At 45.9% G+C, this 24771-nt stretch overlaps 1 protein-coding gene across 1 annotated transcript in view; it reads right to left on the reverse strand.

Moving 5' to 3' along the window:
* Window positions 1–24771, reverse strand: part of CAPN14 (calpain 14) — a 73699-nt gene that overhangs the window by 27007 nt on the left and 21921 nt on the right. The window contains exons 7-11 of the mRNA XM_084832570.1: window positions 23613–23678; window positions 20268–20353; window positions 17439–17513; window positions 10364–10527; window positions 7584–7747 (exon numbers count right to left, since the gene is read on the reverse strand). Of these exons, the coding sequence (XP_084688696.1) occupies window positions 7584–7747; window positions 10364–10527; window positions 17439–17513; window positions 20268–20353; window positions 23613–23678 (555 nt within the window). The remainder of the gene's footprint in view (window positions 1–7583; window positions 7748–10363; window positions 10528–17438; window positions 17514–20267; window positions 20354–23612; window positions 23679–24771) is intronic.

The raw sequence follows: 24771 nt of genomic DNA on the forward strand, positions 1-24771 counted from the left end.
CAACAGGAAAAAACGGCAATTTCTGAACACCTTGTTTTGAAGAAAAATGGCCCCTTTTTTGCTGCAGTGCCATCACATTCAGGCAGCAAATCAACACCTTTCCTGTTGTGCCAGTCATGTTAAATACATGCCGGTTTACAGTAGTGCCACATCATTAGCCCTCGCGCTGGGACAATGTGGGATGCTACCCAATAGCAGGGTTGGGGGGGGGGATTTTCACTGGGGACAGCAATGCACAGGGAAGGGAAGTTGAGCACCATTTTTTGGTGGAAAGGTGGAATATAAATAATTAAGTGATTAACCCTTTCCTCTCCCATCCCTGTCTTTGTGCCTTCTACCATGCTGCATCCTATGCCTCGAATAGCCTTCCCCCCTCTATTAGTCAAGCCGCCATCTTCATCATCACCTATTATGATGAAGCATGCAAGCTTCCCTTGCTATTCATGGCCATTGCTACAATGTGAGTAGAGAAGTGATGCAGACTTGTGATGGAAGTCATGAGAGATGAATCTCTCAAGCTTGATTTCACTGAAGTTCTTATTTTTCCAGTACTACATTTGTTCCATCTCAATTCCAGATTGAATTGTGAATTATTTTTTTATCAGAATGAAACTGTGTATGCATTTCATTTGCATTTTTTAAAAAAGAGCTATCCACCCCTCCAGCATATTATTTTTATGCACATTTTTAAATACATATATGCATTTGGGGGAGGATTTTTATTTTATTTTATTTTATTTTTGCTAACTGCATCATAAACTTTGGAAATGTATGGATTTGGGAGGCAACCTGCATTCCAGCTTGGGTTTAGGTTCAGAAAATCCAAATTTGGTACCTCTGCACAGAAAACCAAACCAAATGAATTCCTTACCCACTCCTAGATGCATGTTCCATAAAAACAGGGTACTGAATGATAGCTGGAAACATCACATGGAAAACATGATTGTTTGAATCCATCTAAAGGCACAGCAGACAGCTGGCTGTTTGCCAGTATTTTGCCTGGAGCATGATAGCAAAACACAATCTCTTGCTGCTCTGAGCACTGTGGATCCTGCACAACTCTTTCTTGCCTTGGGCACATATTCTATACATAGACAGGCAGGAGTCAGGAACTTAAAGGAAATCGGGTGGTGATTTGACACACTGCCTATATTAGAACAATTATACTAAAGTCACATGCGGTGGTCTGAGTACTCTAAATATTTCCCAAATCAATACCCACTACCCCCGTGTCATGTAATCCTAAAACCCAAGGAGACCAGTAACACATTCTTCATCCTGACCCTAGTCTTGTTTACTCGGGGGCAGGGGAGAAATCTGCTCGAGGATACGTAGAACTGCAGTTGCAGCCAGTGGAGGCTGGTGGCTCCAATTGTGGTGGGGCTATGAATCCATTCTGGGTTTCAGTCAGAACCAGCCAGAACTCTAAAGGAGCTATCCAAGGTTCTGAACCCTATCCCAAATCAGCTCCTTGGATAGCTTCTTTAGAGTTCTGGCTGGTACTGACTGAAACCCAGAATGGATTCACAGCCCCACCGAAATCGGAGCCACCAGCCTCCACTGGTTGTAGCCACTCTCGGACAACCCTCTCATCCCATTAAGACAAAAGCAAAATTGCACTTTTATTATTTTATTGCCATTTCCCGTTACTACTGAATAAGTGAACAGCCAGCATTGAGTCCGTCAATAATTGCATTGGCTAAGAACACTGACGCCTCCCTGACTGGGCCATTCCTCAAAAGGGCTCTAGCACTTGGCTCTCCTGTGGACTTCGTTGCCCACATGGGCAGTTGCAGAAATACTTTGCTCTCTCTCGCTTTGGTTGTATTTCTCTCCTGCTAATGCAGCAATTTGTCATCTACTAAGAGGGTGGGGTTGCCCCTTAGAATGCATCATATATTAAAGGCAAGGCTTTTATGCCTCAGTCAATGCTGTGATTCATTGTATTTCCAATTTTAAACCTGGTCTTGGTTTTGTACTTCACTATATTAATCTTGGCGCTCAATACACATCTGGAATTCACTCCAGCTCCAAGCTTCAATGAGCCTGGATGTGAAAGTGCTCTCTCCCGATTGGCCCAAAGCTCTGGACAAGAGACAGGCAGGTTCCTGTCTCTTGTCCTGCCTTCAGGGCCACATCCAGGAAGCCCCGACCAGTGTCCTCTAGGACAGGGGTGGGTGACCTGCCATCCACAAGCCACATGTGGCACCCACTAGCTTTTTTGTACCCCTACTCATGAATCCGATCCACAGATTCATGCATTTTCATGAATCCAGTCTGGAACGTCCACAGTTTTTCCCTTCTCAGGCAGATTCCACAGACTTGCAGACCGTTTTTCTAAGCTTCAAGAATTTTGCTCAAATCTCTTTGTAGAAAAATATGCAATTCTTTTTTAAAAACCTGGCTAAAAATGCACATTGACCTCATAAGCTAAAGTGTGACAATTGATTCAAATGAGGCAAGAACGAAATAGCAGAGGGTGAACCAGCACCAACAGTGCTGCCATCAACATGGAGATTATTTGCACCAGTGCTAACCCTGATCTGCCAGATGGATTAAGGAATGGGGGAGAGATTCGTTTGGTTCACACTGTAATATGACGTGACCTAATTCACACTTCTCAAACTAATAATAAACTAACACGGAAGATTATTAGCCTTCAGTTTTCACACTTCTTTGAATTTTGCAATGGAGTTTTCCAGTCAGAAAATGTGCACACAAATGTGTACGTTAGGAAGAATGACATGCAGAAATGCATGCAATAGGGGAAATAGCATACAAAAAATCATATGTTAGCACAATTGCTTGCAAAATATGCGTATGTCTGGAAAAACTGCGTATAATTTTTGTGCATAAAAATGCGTATGATTTTTTTGTGTGGATTTTAATTTAAAAAAATTGTAAACTGATGCAGAAACAGGGTGGAACAAACTTCTGCTTGAAGAAAAGTGAACCTTACAGAAAATGAAACAGCCAGGTTCATCCACCCCTAATTTGGATCTGATGGCTCAACTTCATAGTACCACACATCCACCTCGTGGCCATTTGATGGATTGATGGATGGAGAGCCAGTGTAGTGTAGTGGTGAGAGTGATGGACTGGGAGCCGGGAGATCCGGGTTCTAGTCCCCACTTGGCCATGGAAGCTCACTGGGTGACTTTGGGCCAGTCACAGACTCTCAGCCCAACCTACCTCACAGGGTTGTTGTTGTGAGGATACAATGGTGAGGAGGAGGATAATGTAAGCCGCCTTGAGTTCCTTGCGAGAGGGAGAAAGGCGGGGTATAAATGCAATAAATAAATAAAATAAATAAAATAAAATTTATGCCCTGGCAGAAACACCCTTGAAGGCAGTTTCTTCCCACCACAACATAGACCTATTTAAAAATGTGAACAACCCAAAATATCTGGGATGAAGTAGCCTAAACACATCATTAAAATACTGGCTATATTGCCCTGACAAAAGTGCTTGTATCGATTTAGTGGCATCTGCAAATAATTCCCAAGAGTGAGCCAAAATAGTGGGTGAACCTCCTTCAGGAATTTATAATTTGTTGAGCCTAAAAAAAGAAATATAATAAAACCATTTCTCACTCAGCCCTGTCTACTGCTTCTGGGCACAGCTCAGGAACACCACCATTAATGCTTAATTAAGCCATAAAAATGCATTATCTTGAAATGTATTGAGTCGCATCAGCATTAACAATCTTTTTTTTTTCTGAATGCCTTAAGAAGCTTGTCTAGAATATGCTACAAAGAATACTGAACACAGCAGCTTTGTGTTTTTAACATCACATTGAAAACTCATGTCTTAACAGAATTCAAACTTGCAGACATAAAAGGGCACTATCTAATGCTGGCCGTCCACCACCAGCAAAAATGTTGTGCTAGTAGAAACTAATGCTAGTGCAATGGTGAGCTAGAGCAATCCTGTAAACTAGCCCAAATTAGCATTTCCAGAATGGGACAAGTCAGCAGAGCTCCCTTCTACAGCAGCACTGGATACAGTCCCAAACATCCAGAATTTCTTATTGTCTGAAACCCTGAACACTTGGTTTCAATAGTAGTAACTTCCCAGCAAAGTATGGTTAGGATCACAAACTGAATCTAGCCCTGTTCAGGCATGATGACTGAACAGAGCATATCAACATGCTCATGCTGACCCCACCTTCAGTGACCCCATCTCCCTCAATGCCCAACTCCCCTATATCGAGCAGGGGGGTCTGAAGAGAGCGTCTATTCACACTCACTTGAACACAAGAAGAAGCTTCCATGTGACTGAGAACCCTGCTTTATCACGCTCCCCAACTGTGCATGGAAGGGGGAGGAATTGTACTCACATTCAAGCAAATGCATTCAAGTGAACATGACTAGCTTCCCGCTCAATAGACTAAGGTGAAGGACTGAGGATGTGGGGCTGACATACGAAGGGATGTAAGGGTGGAGCCAAAGTTCATGGCCCTGCCCATTTTTCACATGATGATATACCCTGTATGGGCATAATGCCTGAACAAGAATTCTGATTTCAGCACTTAGGAACAATGCATTTCAATATTTTGGCACAAATACCATATAAAATGCTGTGGGTTGGATCCAGACTTAGTCATGCTTAGAGTCAACCCACATAGCATAATAGCCATGACTAATTTAAGTCCAGTTGATTTCAATGGGTCTACCCTAAGCATGAATAAGTCTGCATCCCACCCAGTGTTTCCAATCTTAAACTCAAAATTCAGCTAAATTGAAATCACATTCTGTTCAGAATTTCAGTTATGATGAACACACTGAAGTTAGTTACATATAGTCTTCCAAACTTTTTGAATAAAAGGAACAGGTAGAAGGAATGTACAAATAGTGTGGTGCTGATATACGAATAAGTGATGAAAAATTCTACATACCTCCTGGCCCAGCTAGAAAGAAAATAAAAAAGGAGAACAGGTATCAACCAGTGATTTAAAACTCTGAAATTTACAATGGGTTGAACCAACCAAAGGGTGAACTAACCTCCTGTTGTAAAGCACTGAACTCCCCATTCTAAACCTTATTCCAGGCATCCCAGTTCACCCACCTTTTGCGGGAGGGGTTACTTAGGGAGGGTTCACCATTGAGGTCTTTCATTTTATGCAGGAGACTTGTGCTGAAGATGGAGGCAAGGCTGTGTGTAGGGATGTATGAAACTCACTTACCTTTTCACGGAATCTTTCACGGTGGGGGGGAGGCACTCCGTCCCTCCCCCCGGAATCCTCGATGGGGGGCAGCGATTCGGTCCTCCCCCCCAGAATCCTTGACGGCCGGCTAGGGATGTATGAAACCCCGCTTACCTGGCTCCGCCGGGTTCCGCTGGGGGAGGAGACGCTCCGTCCCTCCCCCCAGAATCCTGGCTGGCCGGCTCGGCTCCATGGGGATTCCGCGGAGCCGCCAGCCAGCTCTGCCAGCAGCTGGACATCTGGCCGCTGGCTAGCAGGGATGCAAATGGCGGCGGCAATAGCCGCCGCCGTTTGTGACCCTGAATTCAGCCGTGATAGGCTACGTAAAGACTTACATAGTCTATCACATCTGGGTTAAAAAAAAAAAAACGTGTACGCAAATGGCGGCGGCTACAGCCGCCGCCATTTGCATTCCTTATTTTTGGCCATCTTAGTCTACATAAATATTTACGTAGACTAAGAAGAAGACAAGAAAGGGGAACGCAAATAGCGTAGCGGACACTATTTGTGTTCCCCTTTATTTTCACTGTCTTACTCTACGTAAATATTTACGTAGACTAAGACGGCGAAAATAAGGGGGAACGCAAATAGCGTCCACTATGCTATTTCTGTTCCCCTTTCTTGTCTTCTTCTTAGTCTACGTAAATATTTATGTAGACTAAGACGGCCAAAAATAAGGAACGCAAATGGCGGCGGCCGTAGCCGCCGCCATTTGCGTACGTGTTTTGTTTTGTTTTTAACCCAGACATGATAGGCTACGTAAATCTTTACGTAGCCTATCATGAATGGGGGGGGGGAACCAGACTGCAAATGGCGGCAGCGGTGGCAGCCATTTGGAAGACCAGCCGCCGCCGCCACCAAAGCCGCCGCTGGAGCCGCCACCGTCCGGAACATCTGCCCCAGGTAAGTCTTGTCCCGGGGGGGATCCGTGGGGGGGAGGGGGGCAGGCCGTTCCACCACGGAGTTCAGGGGGCCGAATGCACTGGCATTCGGCCTCACCGAGATCCATGGCGGAATTCTCTGACATCCCTAGCTCTGTGTGTGTGTGTGTGTGTGTGTAGGGAGCCCCTGAAGCAGGAGCGGCCCAGAGAGTTTCAGCTATTGGGTGGTATAGAAGTGTTTTATATATATATATATATATATATATATATATATATACACACACACACACACACACACACACACATACACACACACACACACACAAAGTGCATGAGGGTATTATTTGTGCCTACAAGGGAAGTTATTTTCCTCAGTTCTTCTTATCGTCTACCTCTGATTCACAGCCTCAATTCACTCTAATTTAATTCTATAACTGGTGACCATCCAGCACCCACTGTATGGAACTTAGGGATGTCAGAGAATTTCGCCACGAATCTCAGGGAGGCCAAATGCCAGCGCATTCGGCCCCCCGAAATCGGTGGCAAAACGGTCTGTCACCCCCCCCCCCCCGGGACGGGACTTACCTTGGGCGAATCCTCCTGGCGGTGGCGGCTCCGGCGGCGGTGCAGCGCCGCCGCCATTTCCAGTAAAAAAAAAAAAAAAAGAACGTGATAGGCTACGTAAAGATTTACATAGCCTATCACGGCTAGATTTTTTAAAAATACCGTGATAGGCTACGTAAATGTTTATGTAGCCTATCACGGCTGAGTAAAAAAAAACCAAAAAAACCTCGCGTATACAAATGGCGGAGCCCATGGGCGCCGCCATTTGTGTTCCTTATTTTGGCACGTCTAGTCTACGTAAACATTTATGTAGACTACGGCAAAAATAAGGGGAACGCAAGTAGCGTAGCGTCTACACTATTTGCGTTCCCCTTATTTTTGCCGTAGTCTACGGAAATGTTTACATAGACTAGACATGCCAAAATAAGGAACACAAATGGCGGCGCCCATGGGCGCCGCCATTTGCGTATGCGCGGGATTTTGTTTTTGTTTTTTACTCAGCCATGATAGGCTACATAAACATTTACGTAGCCTATCACGGCTGACTGCAGGGACGCAAACAGCGGCGGCTACGGCTGCCACCATTTGCGTACCCGGCCGGCCAGGATTTGGGGGGGGAGGGACAGAGCGCCTCCCCCCCAGCCAGAATTTCAGGGGGAGGGATGGAGCGCCTCCCCCCTGGCCAGAATTTCGGGGGGAGGGACGGAGCGCCTCCCCCCCACCGCGAATCACATTTTGTCAAAAGGTGAGTGACTGTCGTACATCCCTAGTGGAACTGGGCCAACACTGGTAGGCCAAGGTCCCTGTTCTAACCTGGGGAGAGGAAGCTGTTCGATACTCTCATTGGCTTGGAGGAGCCAAGGAGCTTCTTACACGCTGCTTAGGGAAATTCATCCCAACAATTTTGGCACAAGTGAAAGGATTCCACCTACCTTATAGACGGAGAGGCCTATGTGGAGATGAGGCATCTGATTCCGGTGTTTGCTGTTGTGTTTTTGGATCAGAGACACCAATACGCTGCATGAGTACAAAGACCTCTTGCTGCCGTTGCCTTGCAGAACTTTCAGCAAGTATTGGGGATTCATCCAAAATGTCCCTGAGGTAGAGAAGTGTGACAAGCTGGTTTCTGTTCATTTTTGACCAAATTTTACCCAGTTCACACATCCCAGAGCTGGAAACAGACGTGAACACAATCTGGGGTCCAAGTCCACATGTTTCCAAGCTTGCAAAGCAATTTGTGAAACAAACAAAAAAACCTTTGAAAAATGTGTCCATTTCACAAATGTGCACAAAAAATGGTGTACTTTTGAAACATATGCACAAACACAGTTTAATCAATGGGACACAATTGTGTACATTTCAAAAATACATGCAATGGATGCGTACATTTGGGGAAATGTGCATGAAAATACAAATGAATTTTCACGCGAAAAGAAAAAAACGAAAGCTCGCAAGCTGATGTGGAAACAAATCCAAACAAGCTTCAAGGTGAAAATTCAGAGAATTTCAGTCAGCTCAAGCAGAGCAAGACCCCCAATGCAGGGGCCTCTATTCCCAGAGCATGATTCTTACAAGGCTTACTAAATGAGACCACTTGCAGTAACACAGCACAACAACAGGATAGAGATAGCATTAAAAATTCCAGACATCTATAAGCTACTTTATTGATCCAATTGATCCAGTATAAAATAAACAAGGAAGAAAAATACATTGTAATGTACAGCCATGCCTATCACAACATGAATTGTTTCACAACATATGTTCCTCAGCTTTCTTATGGCCACCAATTTGGATGGCTTTAAAAGGGGGTTAGATAAATACCTTGAGGAGAAGGCTATCGATGGCTACTAGTCCTGATGGCTATGTGCTACCTCTACTACCAGAACCAGTAAGCTTATGCACACCAGTTGCTGGGGAACATGGGCAGGAGAGTGCTCTTGCATGTGTATCCTGCTTGTGGGTTCCTGGCCGACAGCTGGTTGGCCACTGTGTAAACAAAATGCTATACCAAATGAACCCTTGGTCTGATCCAGCATGGCTCTTCTTATGTTCTTATGTTATCATTTCACCAACTTTCTCCAACCTGATGCCTCCAAATGTTTTGGACTACACCTTCTATCAACCCCAGCCAATATGGCCAAAGGTCACAGAGTTGATATAAGTTGTAATCCAGAACATCCGGAGGACACCAGGTTGGGAAAGGCCTAGTTAGAACCTTACATGCACCATTAGGCATGTGCAGCTGTACTGGGAGCTGCTGACTGTTAGGGAGTGGAGATGTCAGCAGCATGAAACTATCACTTGTGGAGCGGTGCATGCAAAAGGGAGGAGGTAAGCAGTGACTACAGCATGCCCATACAGTTTTTATGGGCTAGGCCATAATCCAGCCAAAGATAAATCTCTTTTTAAAGTCCCATTGATTTCAAATGGGGAAGACTTGAGTTGAACTCTCCTATTGGAATTAAATTAGATTTGGAAATTTTTAATTTGATCCAAGCGATGAGACCTTATAACAGGGGTGCAGAACCCAGGCCTGGGGGCCATATCTGGCCTTCCAGGGGTCCCAATCCACCACCCCAGAGTTCCCCAGAAGGCCACGCCTCCTTCCTCTGGCCACACCCCTTCCCCCCCTACTACCAATCATTTGGTGGTTCCCCAGCTTTTGTACAAGCATTCCCCTTTCTAAAAGGTTTAAATGCCTCTCTCAAGGCTTAGTTACTGTTAGTAAGAGCTGAAAGTTAAAATATGCTGGCATTTGTGGGGAGGGTTTAATCCTTCTCTTTTGGTTTTGGCCCCACCACCACCACCACAAGAATGTGTCCCCCAAGAACTTCTCCAAAAGGGATTTCATCCCTTGGGCTGAAAGAGCTTCTGCACCTTGCTTTATAACCACTGGCACTTTGATATTATGCCTGTGTCCTCCAAGCAAGTTCTTATATCTACTTCTAGATCTTTTGAGAGAGAGAGAGAGTGAGAGAGAGAGAGAGGTAACATTGGGTTTAGTTTGTTGAAAAAAATATTCCTTTCTAAGGCAATAATTGAGATTGTTTGTTTGAAGTTGTTTTAGATACATGTTTCTTTTGTGTATATTGGCTGTTCATGGTTTTTATGTAAATTTTAATCTCTTTATATTGTATTTTTAATCTTTTTAATCTTTGTAAACTGCCCAGAGAGCTTCGGCTACTGGGCAGTATAGAAATGCAATACATACATATGTACATACATAAATACATAAATAAATAATTGTTATGTCTTGGAACTTGAGTTGCCCTTCCATGAACAGATGAGGCTTTGAACCAATGAAGCCCGCTGCTGGGGGTTCCCCTTTTTCCCTGCAGCCCTCTATGCCACCTCCCACACTGTTCCAAAGGGATCCTGAAACTTTCGGAGCATAACTGGGTAGAGGTGGGGACAGGGAGTAGCAGGAGGAAGGGGGAACTGGCAAAAATGTCCTCACCCCATCAGGAATGTCTCATGAGTGGAATTCCGTTCATGGGATCTTAGGAATCACGATGATGGTGATGATATACAGGGCTTTGTTTACATCAATATACAGCATTTTGAAGTGCATTCCATACATTATTACAGTAAAAGTAGATATTTCAGGCAATGGTATTATTGCCTTACTGGTATAGTATTAAAAGTAGATATTTAAAGCAAGCTATTATTTTCAAAAACAAATGTCCCCAAGGGGTACCCAGATGCAACTCACCTTTGTGGCCCCTCATTCTGCCACCTGCTGTGCTCCCTTTGACCCATTTGCCAAACTGCATAGAGCACATCCACTTCTTGCCATCTTCCTGACTCATGAGATCGGGAGTTAATTTACAGATCATCAGATCCACAAAATGGGTTTTAAAATCTTGCACAGACATCCTATGAAAAATGGATCAAAGGACACTGAGTCTAGCCTGGCCACATGCAGGAATATTTTACAAAGTCTTTCCTCAGATGATGAAAAAGAAACTAAATATAATTTGTTATTTTGACGAACCATAAAGAAAATCTCTAACCAGCCAATGGATTCCACCTAGGGATGTACGGATTTTGTTAAATCCATTTTGTCTGTGTTTCATATATTGTCAGGTGTCTTTCATTCCATTGTCCACTCATTGACGGAATCAGATTTTTTTTTAGGGATGTACGAGAATTTGGTTTCACTGGTGCAAGTGTGCATTAGCGCTAATGCACATTAGCGCAAGCGTGTATTAGCATTAATGTGCATTAGCGCAAGTGCTAAACAGCCTCAGAAAACAGCCTTCCTTCTGTCTATAACACTAGCCCATCCCCTCCCGGAGAAATTCATACCAGTCCCTTCCTTTACAGCCCCTTCTGAACCACCATAGCTGATGTTTCTCATGGAATTCAAAAGTGAGGAAAGAATATCCATTCCATATGCTGCCCTGTTTACCAGAAGTTGGATCCAAATTTACACTGCATCAACTGCACTGACAGAGGTGGACGCCTCCCCCCCGTCCTCTTTCCTTCGAATGGCAGCCCCTCCAGTCCCCTGAAAATGCTAGATAGAAAGTCAAGAGACCATGCTGAATGGGGTGAGCTGTGGTGCATGGGGGAGGGGGGATCCCCCAAAATAGGGCAGAGGCACCTTCCACGAGTGGAGTGCTTCTTCTCGAAGAAGGTCCCTTCCTCTTGCAGAAGGCAGGTCCTGGATCCAACCCCAGGTCAATTACTGTCCCTATTTTGTCTCCGCGATTTATCTGTTTTAGCCTTCGGGGCATGCCTTGTCACCATGTTTTCAGTGCAGGCTGGCTGCGTTGCCCTTCTTCCAGATTCAGGCTGCTACTCCCCTCCCCTGCTACTTCCAGAGCAGATATGGGAGGGGAGTTGGCTGGAGAATGGATGCCTCTTGCCTCTAGACTTCATCCTTGTTTACATATGCCTAAGTATGACTGAGGGAGTGCTCCTATCCTAGCCCCTGCCCCAGCCCAGCAGATTGGGGTTAGGATGGTCCAGGAGTGCCACTCTGGGTTGAACCCAACAGGATGGGTGAATGAGCGATGTTCCAGATCACTAGGATTCTCCAAGCATTGTCTTGCCGCTCATCTCATGCCCAATTCCCATTCATATGTGCGATCGCTGCTCGCTCTGCACGAATGGGGAAATTGCGCAAATTGAGCAGTGGTCAAACGTGAAATTTGCACAACTTTCCCATGCTCCATTTCTGCAAACTTCCTAAATTTATGTAAATTTCCTAAATTTCCTCCATAAACTAAAGGAGGGCTGATTCAGTCTACTGGAGAAATTTGCACAAATTACAAAATCTGCATAATTTAGGAGATTTGGGTAAATTTAGGTAATTTGCACAAATTGAATGCAAGCACATGTTTGGCAATTTACGAAAGTTTTCAACGGACATGTGTTCACACTTGCAATTGTGTTTGAAGTGGCAAACAGGGCCTGCTCACATGTTTTGTGAGCAAAAACTAAATTCCTATACATCCCTAGAATCCAATGTTAGTGCTACTTAGAGTGGACCCATTGAAATGAATTGGACTTAAGCTAGACTAAGTTTGGATACAACCCATTAGACACAACCCTCTATCAGAAGAGAGGAGCTCCACCAGTAGGGCAGCACTCCTGTGGAAGCTCAGTACAAGTAAATCTGGAGGTGGGGCAGTGGCGGCCCTAGATCTGCTGCATCCAAAAAACCCTTGCTCTCCTGACACATCCCTGGATCAGGCCCCAGACCCACACCAGACCTGAGTTAGCATAGCTATTTCCCTCCCATGGCTCCAATGTGTGGGAGATTATACATACATACATACATACATATATAATTTTTTTTAAATGAGCTGCCAGAAAAAACCACTACACACACACACACACACACCCTGCCCACTGTTAAGTGGTGCCTCCATGCAGATTTCTCGCCCTCCCCCCAGGGACATAGGACTGCTCTTCCCAGCACCATAGCCTCAGCCTGCCATTGATTTCTCACACTGCTGCAACCGAGGTAGATTTCGAACTGCAGATAACATATTGCAGCACAATGATGCTTTTCAAGAATAGACTCTCCCAAAAGAACAAGTATGCTCTTGTGGCTTATATTAGATCAACACAGGATGGGGTATTATTACAGCGTAAATGAATCAATACAGCATACAACAGGTGGAGTAGAGCCGTCAGGAATGTGTAATGGACAGTGATCCTTGATATGAGAAATCAGGTGTTACAAGCATGACCCTGTTTTCACCTGTGAAACCATGCCGCTTTAAATTTCCCCTATTCAGGCCTCAGGCCTGCCTGGAAATCATGCCCATTTGTTGTTGTTGTTGTTAATAATAATAATCCTGCCCTTCCTCTAAAGCAGAGCTGCAGAACCACTTTCAGCCCAAGGGCTGACTTCCATTTCAGAGCAGTTTTCAGGGACCACAATTCCAGTAGTGGGTGGGGCCAAAGGCAAAGGGGGAGGGGCCAAAAGCAGGGAAATCAAATCAAAAGCTGAGACCCCAGGAGGGCCGGAAATGGCCCCCGGGCCTGAGTTTCTGCACCCCTGCTCTAAAGAGCTCCAGGAAGTATACACGGTTTCTTCCACCTCCCCTATTTATCTTCAAAACAATCCTGTGAGCTATGTTAGGGTGAGAGAGGCCAAAGGTGACACCATGATGGCTCTCAGCCCAACCACTTAGAGATATTCTTATATTAGGCAGGATATATGATTAATAAATAAATCTCCCTACTTCTCTAATCTGATACTCCAGCCGCTGTCTGGACCAGTCTTCCCCAACCTGGTGTCCTCCAGATGTTTTGGATTTCAGTGCCCATCAGTCTCAGCCAGCCTGGCCAAGAGAATGCTGGGAGTTGTCATCCAAAGCATCTGGAGGGCACCAGCTTGGGGAAGGCAGGTCTGTACCTTTTCCTCCAAGCCCAGATATGTGAGTGCTTGTTAGGATGATTCCTCTGAGGTGAGGAACTGACCTTCACCCAAATGTCAAAGCGACTTGCTTCAATAGCCGAGCCTTGGTGTTCAATAGAGGTTCACGCATTAAGCTTTAGTGAGCCTTAAATGTAACCTTGGTCCCGACCCCCTTTTCGCCATTTCTATCCTGTCCCCTCATCTCTGTTCTGACCAGGGCCAGCCTAGCAGCAGAGTGAAGCAGCCACACAGAGCTCTGTGTGCCACACAGCCTGCCCTGCTGTGTTGGAAGACAATGTCCCATCACCAGTGCTGAAGATTCAACAGCCACTCCAGTCAGTTTCTGTCCATGGAAGTGGGGAGAGAGGTGCACCATCTTTCCTTTCACCTCACGCAGCAAAATGTTTTGGGCCAGCCTCAGTCCTGTCCAGCTATCATAGGAGAGGTCTAGGACAGGTCTAGTTCCCCACGCTGGTACCAGAGTTGCCAGCTTTTTCCCTCCCGGGGCAGCTCTTTATTTTACGTTCCTTTAGCTGTCTTGTGGTCCAGTCCTGACTGAAAGGCGGGGTGCAGATGGAGTAAATCAATCTATAAAATACTTTTAAAACTCAGGCAAAAGCTCAGCAGGTGAAGCCTTTCCTACAACTGCAAACTGAGGTGGGGGAAGCTACAGGGCCGCGGTAGCTTAGTGGTTAAGACGCTGAACTGCAGACCGGAAGGTTGGCAGGTCAGCAGTTCGAGACCCGAGTGCTGTGTGACAGAGTGAGCTCCCGTCTTCAGTCCCAGCTCCTGCCCACCTAGCAGTTCGAAAGCAAGAAATTGCAAGTAGATAAATAGGTACCGCCTCGGCGGGAAAGGTAACAGCGTTCCGTGCACCTCGGTGTTCAGTCATGCCGGCCACATGACCACGGAAGCGTCTCCGGACAACGCTGGCTCTTCGGCTTAGAAATGGAGATGAGCACCATACCCTAGAGTCGGACACGACTGGTTGGGGACACCTTTACCTTTACCTTTTTAAGCTACAGCAATGGGGTTTCTGTTTGCATGTGCAGGACCACTGGCAGCAAAAAAAAAAAAAAGTTGGCAACACTAACTGGTGCAAAACAAATACACCAGATGCGATTGTCACTGCTCTGTCCTGTACAATACTTGGCACAGTGTCGGCACCAAAACGCTCAATAAATAATGGCTAGTAAATTATAACACTATGAGAGTAGGACTGGCAGAAAAGGCAACAGCAAAGAAATATGTGCTAAGGAATGTTTGCAACTTGAGCCAAAAGATGTGCAATGAAATTGTAGGTTAACACTGCCGCCTAGTGGCAAAATGGCATGGTATGAGAAACTGGATTTTAAAAAATCCTCTGCTCTATGTATGCTGGGATGAGGGGAAGATGTCAGGTGGTCTCCTCCAGCGTAGCTCAGGGTTTCTCACCATTCTGGCCATGCATGAAGCAACAGCGCTGCAGCCGCCGCCGCCGCCGCCACCGCCACTGCCACCGCCGCCACCCAAGACATTATATTGTAAGAACCTGGTCACTACGGATGTGCCTCTTTAAAATGGAGATCAACTTGGGCTCCAATGACCAATAGCAACATGAAACGTCTGTGTTCAGCGGGAATCTCCCTCCAAGACTCAGATGCTGGAGAGAGAATCATAGACTCATAGAATTTTAAAGTTGGGAAGGACATTCAGCGCCATCCAGACCATTTAGTTGTCTAGCTTAGAAGAAGGGCGAGTTAGGGGAGACATGACAAAGGTGTACAAAATGATGCCTGGCGTGGAGAAAGTGGATCTGGAGACATTTTCCTCCCACTCTCATAATACTAGAACCCAGGGGCATCCCATAAAGCCAATTGGTGGGAGATTCAGGACAGAGGAGAGGAAGGACCTCTTCACACCACGCATAGTCAAACTGCGGAATTCGCTTCCACAAGATGTTGTGATGGCCTCCACCTTGGGCAGCTTTAAAAGGGGATCAGACAAATTCCTGGAGGAGAAGGCTATCTATGCCTTCATGCTACCTCCAGCATCACAGGTACACCAGTTGCTGGGGAACATGGAAACTCATGTCCTGTGGTTTCCCATGGCCCTGTCTGAACAGAATGCTAGATGGAGCCTTGGTCTGATCCAACACGGCTCTTCTTATGTCCTGACGTCTTTCTCTCCTGCTCAGTGTAGGAACTACCATGCAGAATCCAGCTACAGCATCCTTGAGAGATAGCCATCCACCTTCTCCAGCAAAGACCTCCAGCAAAGGAGAGTCCATCATCTCCCAAGGCAGACAGCTCCACTGTCAAACCACTCTCACTCAGTGGAGGCTGGTGGCTTCAATTTTGGTGGGGGCATACATCCATTCTGGGTTTTAGTTAGAACCGGTCAGAACTCTGAAGGATAGGGTTCAGCACTTTGGATCGCTCCTTTAGAGCTCTGACTGGTTCTGACTAAGACCCAGAATGGAATCACAGCCCCACTGAAATCGGAGCCACCAGCCTCCACTGCTCTTACTTTTAGGAAGTTTCTCCTAATTTCAGCCAAAATCTGCTTCCTTGCCATTTTCACCCATTGGTCTTAGTCCTGCCCACTGGAGCACAGAGAACATCTTCCACATGACAGCCCTTCATATACTTAAATCTCTTTCTGACAGTAACTAAGCCTTAGGAGAAGCATTTCAACCTTTAGAATGGGCGGGGTGGGGGGACGCACAATTTGGGAAACCACTAGTAGGTTGTCAGGGAAAAGGAGGTGGGCTGGGGGAAAGGGCATGGCCTGATTGGGACCCCCAGGCAGGACAGATCTGGCCAAAGGTGAGGCCAGATCAACACACCTGTATAAGGGAAAAAGAAACCCCACTGAACACTGAAATGAAATAAATAAATAAATAAATCCTATCACATCACACGGAGAGGAGGCCAGCATCCGTGGCCCCATGCTCGGCTCACCACCTCTGTGCAATGGAGAGGGAGGGTTTGAAGCAGGCCTCCTGCTCTTCACAGGTAGAGTCACTGCATAATTTAGAACTCTGACCACATAGCAAGTACAACCCCACTCTGCCCCAAACATGATTCTGTGTGTGTGTGTGTGTGTGTGTGTGTGTGAGAGAGAGAGAGAGAGAGAAAGAGAGAGAGAGAGAGAGAGAGAAGGGCTACAGTATTTGACCTAATTACCTATAGGGCAGGCAGGAAGGAACATGGACTTAAAAAAAAAATTAAGCAGGCTTGTGACAGTTTGAGACCCACTGTACTGGGTGACAGAGAACCAAACTGCATGTTACACTAATCGTGTAGCGTGCAGCTGAGGCTGATCTCGTGTTTTTTTTTTACTCTAGCATAAGCGCACATGGCAACAATTTGGATTGAGACTACCACACTCTGGGAGAGACAGGTTGACCTCCCCCCCCCCATTCTGTAATCTCCCCCCTGTGAGTGGGGTTTAAAAAAGCAAAAAGGTCTCCATTGACAACAACTGGGATTTTTTTTCTTTTTTTAACCCCTTTATTGGGGGAGGGGATTTGGAGGAAAAAAATGGAGGGGCAGCGATTCTAGAGTGCAGTGGTCCCCAGGACACTAACACTAAAGTAAAAAAAAGGTCACAGGGCATGGTCTGAAGGCACATGAGGCAGCCCCCTTGCTGAAGTTAAGCAGATCTGGGTCTGGTCAGTGCTTGGAAGGGCGACCACCGGGAAACCTCACGTAGCCAGCATGAGTTCCACGATGGAAGAAAGGCGGGATATAAAGATAAGAAATAAATAAATAAATAAATAAAATTTAAAAATAAATAAATAAAAATATAAATAAATAAATAAATATTTGACAGGCCTCGGCTACAAACTACGCAATTAGTATAACATGTACTTTGGCTCAGAATGGGCAGAAGCAAGGCAGTCACTTTCATTATTTCGTTCAGTTACCAGAACTCTCCGTCATCCGAATTTCTTCGGAGCAAAATCTTCTCTTTTGGGCTGAGCAGCTCCCATTTCTCAGAGCTAAAGGGGAGAGAAAAGAATTTATGTTTAAAAACAGTGCTCATTCAGCTTTATTATAGACCACCAATTCTGGCTGGCTCGTTCTCTGTGGGCATTTCTGCACCATTACAGCCACCACATTAGGGACTGCTTGGGAGGCTTCTGCACGGGGACAAGCTTTATTGTGAACATACAAAGCGGCATTCTTCCGAGTCAGGCCATTGGTCCATCTGGCCCAGTATTGTCTACTGGGATCGGCAGTGGCTCTGGGGTTGGCAGGGGTTCAGTCTTTCCCATTACCTGGTCCAGAAGCAGCCCTATCATTAGGAAGAGTGAGGCAGCCACCTCAGACAGCAGATTTTGCATATCATGAAAGGGCAGCAAATAGCTATTTAGAGCACAATCCTATGGAATTGCACCCCGGTAGATGGAAACCTCTGAGCTTGGAACTCCCAAGAATCCAGTGGGCTGCTGGGCTGTTGCTAGCAAGGTGGGAGGAGGATGGAGGTATTTCTTCTCCTCCGCAAAAGATGGAAACCTCTGAGCTTGGAACTCCCAAGAATCCAGTGGGCTGCTGGGCTGTTGCTAGCAAGGTGGGAGGAGGATGGAGGTATTTCTTCTCCTCCGCAAAAGAAAGCTCATTGACTGGTGGTGCATGCGAATGCGCAACAGGGAAGCCACAGGATAATTTGGTTCCTGGCCTCTCCTCTCCCCACCCACTGTCCCGCTCCCTTTTCACCCTCCCTGAAGCTGTCTGAGGTGGGGGTTTTGCAGCCTCAGAAGCAAACACCACAGTTGTTTTTGCAGCCTTGAAAGCAGGTGCTGCAGAAAGGATTCAGATCTCGGAGTCCCTGTCTGGAGGGTGTGGGGGTGTCTATGGCCCCAGGGGGGAAATTCCTAAATATCAGATGGTCTCTGGGATGCTCCCCCAGGCCCATAGGATTGCTCTCTCCATGCAGTAGCATTGTATTTTAAGTTCTCTAAAGGAGGGGGAGAAGCACTTGTGGGGTTTTCTTCCTTAGGTGCCAGAATAACGTGACCAGCCTTGGGTGCTCTGCATACTGTCTTGCAGGAAGGGGTACCATTTGCTGCTCCATCTCAGGCATCAGAATGTCTTAGGCTGGTCCTGGCTGGGCAAGCCACCCACCACTACAGAACTTTCAGTATTTCTTCCTGGGCAAATTCTCAGCTCATGCAGGGCATGTGCTGAACATACCCACTTAATTCAACTTAAAGCACCCTTCATATTTTAGTTATTATTTATTATAACATTTCAGTCCTGCCTTCTGTCCTCATGCAAGAAGCCCATGGCAGCTTACATGGTCCTCCTCCTCTCCATTTTATCCTCACAACAACCCTGTAAGGTAGGCTAGGATGAGAGCCAGTGACTGGCCCAAAGTCACCCGGTGAGCTCAGCTGAGTGGGAACTACAACCAGATCTTCCAAGTTCTGGCTCTCATCGCAGGGTCTTCACCACAGATATAAAGGGTGCTTTAAAATGAATTAAGTTGACTGATGATGTAAATATGGTTTCTAAGGCTCTGCATACACTTATAATTATTAATTTAGGTTTAACTTAAGTTTTGATAATGTCAATATTGTTTGAATTACATCCATCTTCTTTTCAGTTATACATATGAAGCTACTACTATTATTTCTATTCTCTTTCACATAAATAAATAAATAAATAAATAAATAAATAAATAAATAAAGACACCTCATCACCGCCACCACAACTAAAAAATCAATACAGTAGAGGGACAGAACAAATTTCCACAACTATGGTTTTTCTCAGCCCACACCAACTGCTCAAATTCCCTTGTCTGCACAATTCTTTTCAAGTTCTCTAATGCAGCTTTTTCCAACCTGGTGCCCTCCAGGTGTTTCAGACTACAACTCCCATCATCCTCAGCTTGTGTGGCCAATGGAGATGGGTGATGGGAGTTGTGATCTGAAACATCTGGTGTGTCCGGTGTCCCAGGTTGGGGAAGGCTACTCTAGTGCATCATGCCTCTTTGGTCCCCCGGAGTTCTCATAGCAGTGCTGTGGCACTGATGTGTCTTCGATTAGGCATATACCATGTTAGTGTTGAAGGCAGGGAACAGAATGAGAAATGTCTTCTTTTCGTACCTTCACACTGCTTCTTTCACTATCACAAGCTACCCTTTCATGCTGCGCAGTTTATATGTTCACCTAACCTCAACTCCATCACTGCTACCTGATCTATCAAAACAAGTCAGCATTTTTGCTTTGAAAAGCAGCACCATGTTCCAGCTGATGATTAATCTCTGCCTGCAGGTGGCAGTGTGATTTCAATCATTTCATCCAATCTGTTGCTTCTTTTTAAGAGATGTATAAGAAATTCATTTCAGTTTGTTTTTGATCAGGATTTACCCAATTCGCCTATCAGACTGAACATAGACTCGGACGCGATCTGCAGTCGAAGTCCATACATTTCCAAGCTTGCAACGTGAGTTGCGGACCCTAGAAAATGCATGTGTACATTTGAAAAATGTGCATGAAAAATGCATACTTTTGAAAAATGTGCACAAATATGCTTTAACGAATGGGGGAAGAATGCATACGTTTCAAAGATGTGAACAATCGATGAGTACATTTGGAAAAATATGCATGAAAATATGGAAAAGAAAAAAAAGCTTGCAATCTGATACAGACTTGAGTTGGAATAAGCTTCGAGAAGGAATTCGAAGAAATTTGGAGAGCACCAGTTTTGCTGATTAGCACAACCCTATTCCTTTTGTTCTAAACACTCACCTGTCACTCCAGTCACCTTTCCACTCAACTTTCCCCCAGGGATTTCTCAGTCTTACTAAATTTTCGGGACCATGCTTGCAAGTCACCTGTGCAAAACAATTAACAGACAGCCTTAGCAAGAATTACTGCTCCTTTGCCAGCTGCTCTGTCTAGCTAGAATGCTCTGGGTACAATCCAAAATGTGTGCCCAGTGACATGGTCCCTCCCAATATTCATAAGAGACGACCTCTTTTAAATAAAACATACAGATCTAATGGCATGTTTTGCATACCATACAAGTGATGCAGGGACCCTTGGGAAGAGCATTCGTCTCCCACCCACCCCCTGCCCCAGAGAATCCCGAGGGTGGAAGGCCGTATGTCAGCCTTCCCCAGCCTGGTGCACTCCAGATGTTTTGGACTTAAAGTCCATCAGCCCCAGCCAGCATGGGCAATGGTCAGGAATGCTGAGAGTTGTAGTCGAACCGGGGACAGCTGCTTTACAGAAGCTCCAACCATCATGGAGCGGGCTTACCACCACCCCACTGAAATCAGAGCCACCAGTCTACACTGATCACAGGAGGTGCAATCACGCTCCTCTGAGAACATGTGAAGGGGGCTAAATGTGGAGTTTTAGCATTTGTTAGTGCAGCGGCCCGGCGCAGACTCTGAGAGGGCTCCTATCACTTTCTGAGTCACATAGAACACAGGCTTTCACCTGCGGTGCTTCTTCCCACAGAGCAGTGGAATTTTCCTTCCAGATGACTCTTCTAGCTCTAGGCCTGACAGCCTTATTTATTGGTTTTCCATGTTTGGGATTTACCTTCAAGGAGTCTTTGCTTTAACATGACCAATAATTAAGCCAAGGATTTATCAGCATTTTACCAAACGGGGTTGTCAAAAATTGTGTGACAGGATTGAAAGATATGTCGACTGGATACAGGCCGCCAGCTTGGGTGTCTAAACATTTTGTGGCTGAAATCTTTGAAGGCCGAAGCCCTCCCCTTTCCATAGACCTCCTCTGAGCCGGAGATAAGAGTGACGCAGCCAAACTTCGCAGGCCCTTGTGGACTCTGCTGTCAGCGAAGCCTCGTGAATCAATTACAGACTTTGATTTACACAAGGGCCCAGCTATTACCCTCCGTGTTTTATTCCTGGCATTAAAGGGACCACGGCTCTAAAAAAGAAACCATTTTCATGCTCTCATCATCTTCAATAAAGCCAGGTAGAATTTAAAGCAAGGGCAGCAGCTCCTGTCAAAAGTACCTAGCAACAGCGTCCTTGACCAACCTAAGTCACAACTATGTGACTCTAGGGGCAGGGAAAGCTTTTTCAGTCCAAGGGCCAAATTCCAATCTGGGAAAGGTCTCAGGCCTACATTCCATCAGTGGGTGGAGCCAAAGGCAAAGTGGGTGTGGCCAAAGGCAGAGTGGACAGGGCCAAAATGAAATTCTTACCTGTTTTAAGCCTACCTAGAACTAAGCAGGACAAGGCTCTGCCTCTGTACTCAGAAATAAGCATGAGCTGCATCTCTACTCACAAGTAAGCAGGACCTAGAGCAGGGGTGGGCAACATGTGGCCCTCCAGAGGTTTTGGCCTACAGTTCCCATCAGCCTTAACCAACAAAGCCAGTGGTAAGGGTTACTGGGAGTTGTAGGCCAACATGTCTTGAAGACCACACGTTGCCCATGACTGACTTAGAGTCTAGATCAGCAAGACTCAATGAAATGTTCAGGTAGAACAGCGTCACCATTCAGCCCTGCAGAACGTTATCACTGATGCCATACACCTACTGCTCCTGGTGGTAGAGAGCCACAGTCTTGGTCACCACCATGTGTGGAGAGAGACTATAGCTTGGTGCAACCTTTCCAATCTGGTGCCCTCCAGTTGTTTTGGACTTTGGCTCCCAGCATTCCTGACCATTGGCTATACTGGTTGGGGCTGATGGGAGTTGATGTCCAAAACATCTGGAGGGCACCAGGTTGGGGAAGGTTGGCTTCGTGATCTAGCACATGCTTTACATGCACAAGGCCTGAAGTTTAGTCTTTGGCACCTGCAGCTCAAAAGGCTCTCGCAGAGAAGAGGCCCATGCTTGAGATTCTGGCGAACTGCCAGCAGCCACCTGACCTAGATGGACCATTGGCTGGACTCAGGTATATAAGGCAGCTCCTTATATACCGCTGTGCTTTCATTTCGTACTGCAGTGCCATTTTGGTTTGTATTATGGTGGCTGTTGTTATACCGGATGTGCAGTGTCATAAAGAAACATGACAGCCAGGACTGGCTCCTTCCTGCACCACCAGGGCAAGATGAGAAGTCCCAGGCCGGATAGGAGGTGCTCCTCCCATGTCAGTGGTGCCCTTCCCAAAACAGGATGAGGAGAACACCTACAGAGGCTTCCTCCAAGATAGGTCAGGGCTTCTTATCTTCCCCTGGTGGTGCATCAAGCAATGGCACTGTAGTCCCTATGTTGTTGTATCATAAGAACTCACTCACTACAGACCTGCAAGGGTGGGTATGGTCAGGAGGCCCTCACCCCAGCGGAGACCCGCTGACAAGACCCCCCTGGACTTAATCTTCCTCCTCCCTATTGCAACCTGCTTATTCACCTGCCTCTTGCTCTGGCCCAGATGATGGTGGTGGTGGTGGTGGTGGTGAGGAGGAGGAGGAGGAGGAAGACAGCCAGTAAAAGCAGCTGCCTATTTGCTCACTGGCTCTCTTGCCTACCAAGCAGGCAAGTCCTAGTAATTAGGAGAAAGAGGATGAGGAGCAATAGCAGCTGGTGACAATGGCCATGAGAAGGTCAGCTTATTGAGCGAGGGGACCCATTGAGGCAGGTGTATTGCCCCAGGGCCTTCCAAAACCTGGAACTGGCAATGACTGCAGACATGCCTGTTGTCTTGGACTCATTTCACAGGAAAAGGTAACCAGTAACAAGAACAAGTGGGCAGAGTACAATAGCATGGGGGCAGGGGTGGGCCCAAGAGTTACCAAGAGGCACACAGAAGGAAGGAGACAAGCCCTTGATCCCTGCATAAGGCAGCTATCAGGATTAGAGCAGTGTTAAAGGGGACCCTATTGCAGCCAGTGGGGCACTGGGGTAGGACTTTGGGGCTGATGTCTGGGGGCCCACTCAGCAGAAGTAGGAGGGCCCCAAACACAGCAGGGCTGAACTGCTACTCACTTATTACGTAGGTGAAGCAATACATCATTTGGACATAAACTCCCATCATCCCCAACCAGCATGGCCAATGGGTAAGGGATTTATGGGAGTTGTAGTCTAAAATATCTGGAGGGCACCAGGTTGTCTACCTGCTCTAGGTTAAAAAAAATTATACCAAAACTACCAAAAGAGAGTTGAACTTACTTTTCGAATGCCAGTCACTGTGTAGGCATGTCCAGCCACTAATCCATTTTGCAGGACTCTTCTTGGCTGTAGGGAAGGACATAAAAATGTTTTACCATGCTCTAAACTATGTTCCTCATTCCGAATGAAGCCAAACGCAATCTGCTTTTATGAGAAAGCAGTTGGCATTCAGCTCACTGTAAACACCATAAACAGCTTGAGCTAAAGTCCTTAGTAAACTTTCACTTTAGCCTATTGTGACATTTCAGGGATGAGTCATTTGCCATAGGAAGAACATTGTTCAGCTTAGAAAAATAGAAGATGATTGATGTGGGCCATGAATAGAGGTCTAAGAGATATGAATAGGAGAGAGAGAGAGAGAGAGAGACACTTCTCCCTCACATATGTAAAACTCAGAGTTGAATTGGAAGGCTGCATTGTTAAGTCTGATAAAGTTATGTGTTTGTACCACACATAATTCACCTGTAGAATCTTTGCAGGATAGATTGTGTGACAATGGAAACTAGTTTAAATGGCTTACAAGGAAGGAGCTATACCTGGAGAACCCTAGAGGGCCGGATTGGGACCTCTGGCTCATATAATTTATTTATTTTATTCATATAAGTATGTACAGGCAAACTTTACAAGACAGCACACATTTTAAAGAACTTTACAATAAAACCAAATCATAATATAACTAGATTGCTGAGCAAGAATCATAAAATCCCTTTTAAATTATGCTAGCATCAATTGTAACATCATCTTTGTCTGGTGATGATCCTATTGGCAAATTATGTCATGTACATGGAGTACGTGGAGGAAAGATCATTTGACTGCTATTTTCCAGGATTGCTAGACTTCCCTACTATATGGCTCAGGCTACTGGAAACTGAACCGCCTAGAGAGTTTCAGCTATTGGGCGGTATAGACATTAAATAAATAAATACTAACAACAGAAGATGAATATTATTGCTTGTTAACTTTATGATGGCAGTTGTCTAGCCACAACAAGAAGGAGGGCTCCTGCCATCACCAATCCCCCCCCCCCGCTGTGGCCCCCTATGTCTCCTCAGAATTGCACTGGAGGATTAGAAGTCCCTCTGGAACAGTGTGGGAAGTGGCGCTGGGGTCTACAGAGGAAGGGAAAATCAGCAAGTCACCTGCCCCACCCCATCCACCA

The sequence above is a fragment of the Heloderma suspectum genome, chromosome 1, assembly GCF_057233095.1.
Source record: "Heloderma suspectum isolate Gila_16-S chromosome 1, 16-S_ref, whole genome shotgun sequence".
In the NCBI taxonomy this organism is placed as follows: Eukaryota; Metazoa; Chordata; class Lepidosauria; order Squamata; family Helodermatidae; genus Heloderma; species Heloderma suspectum.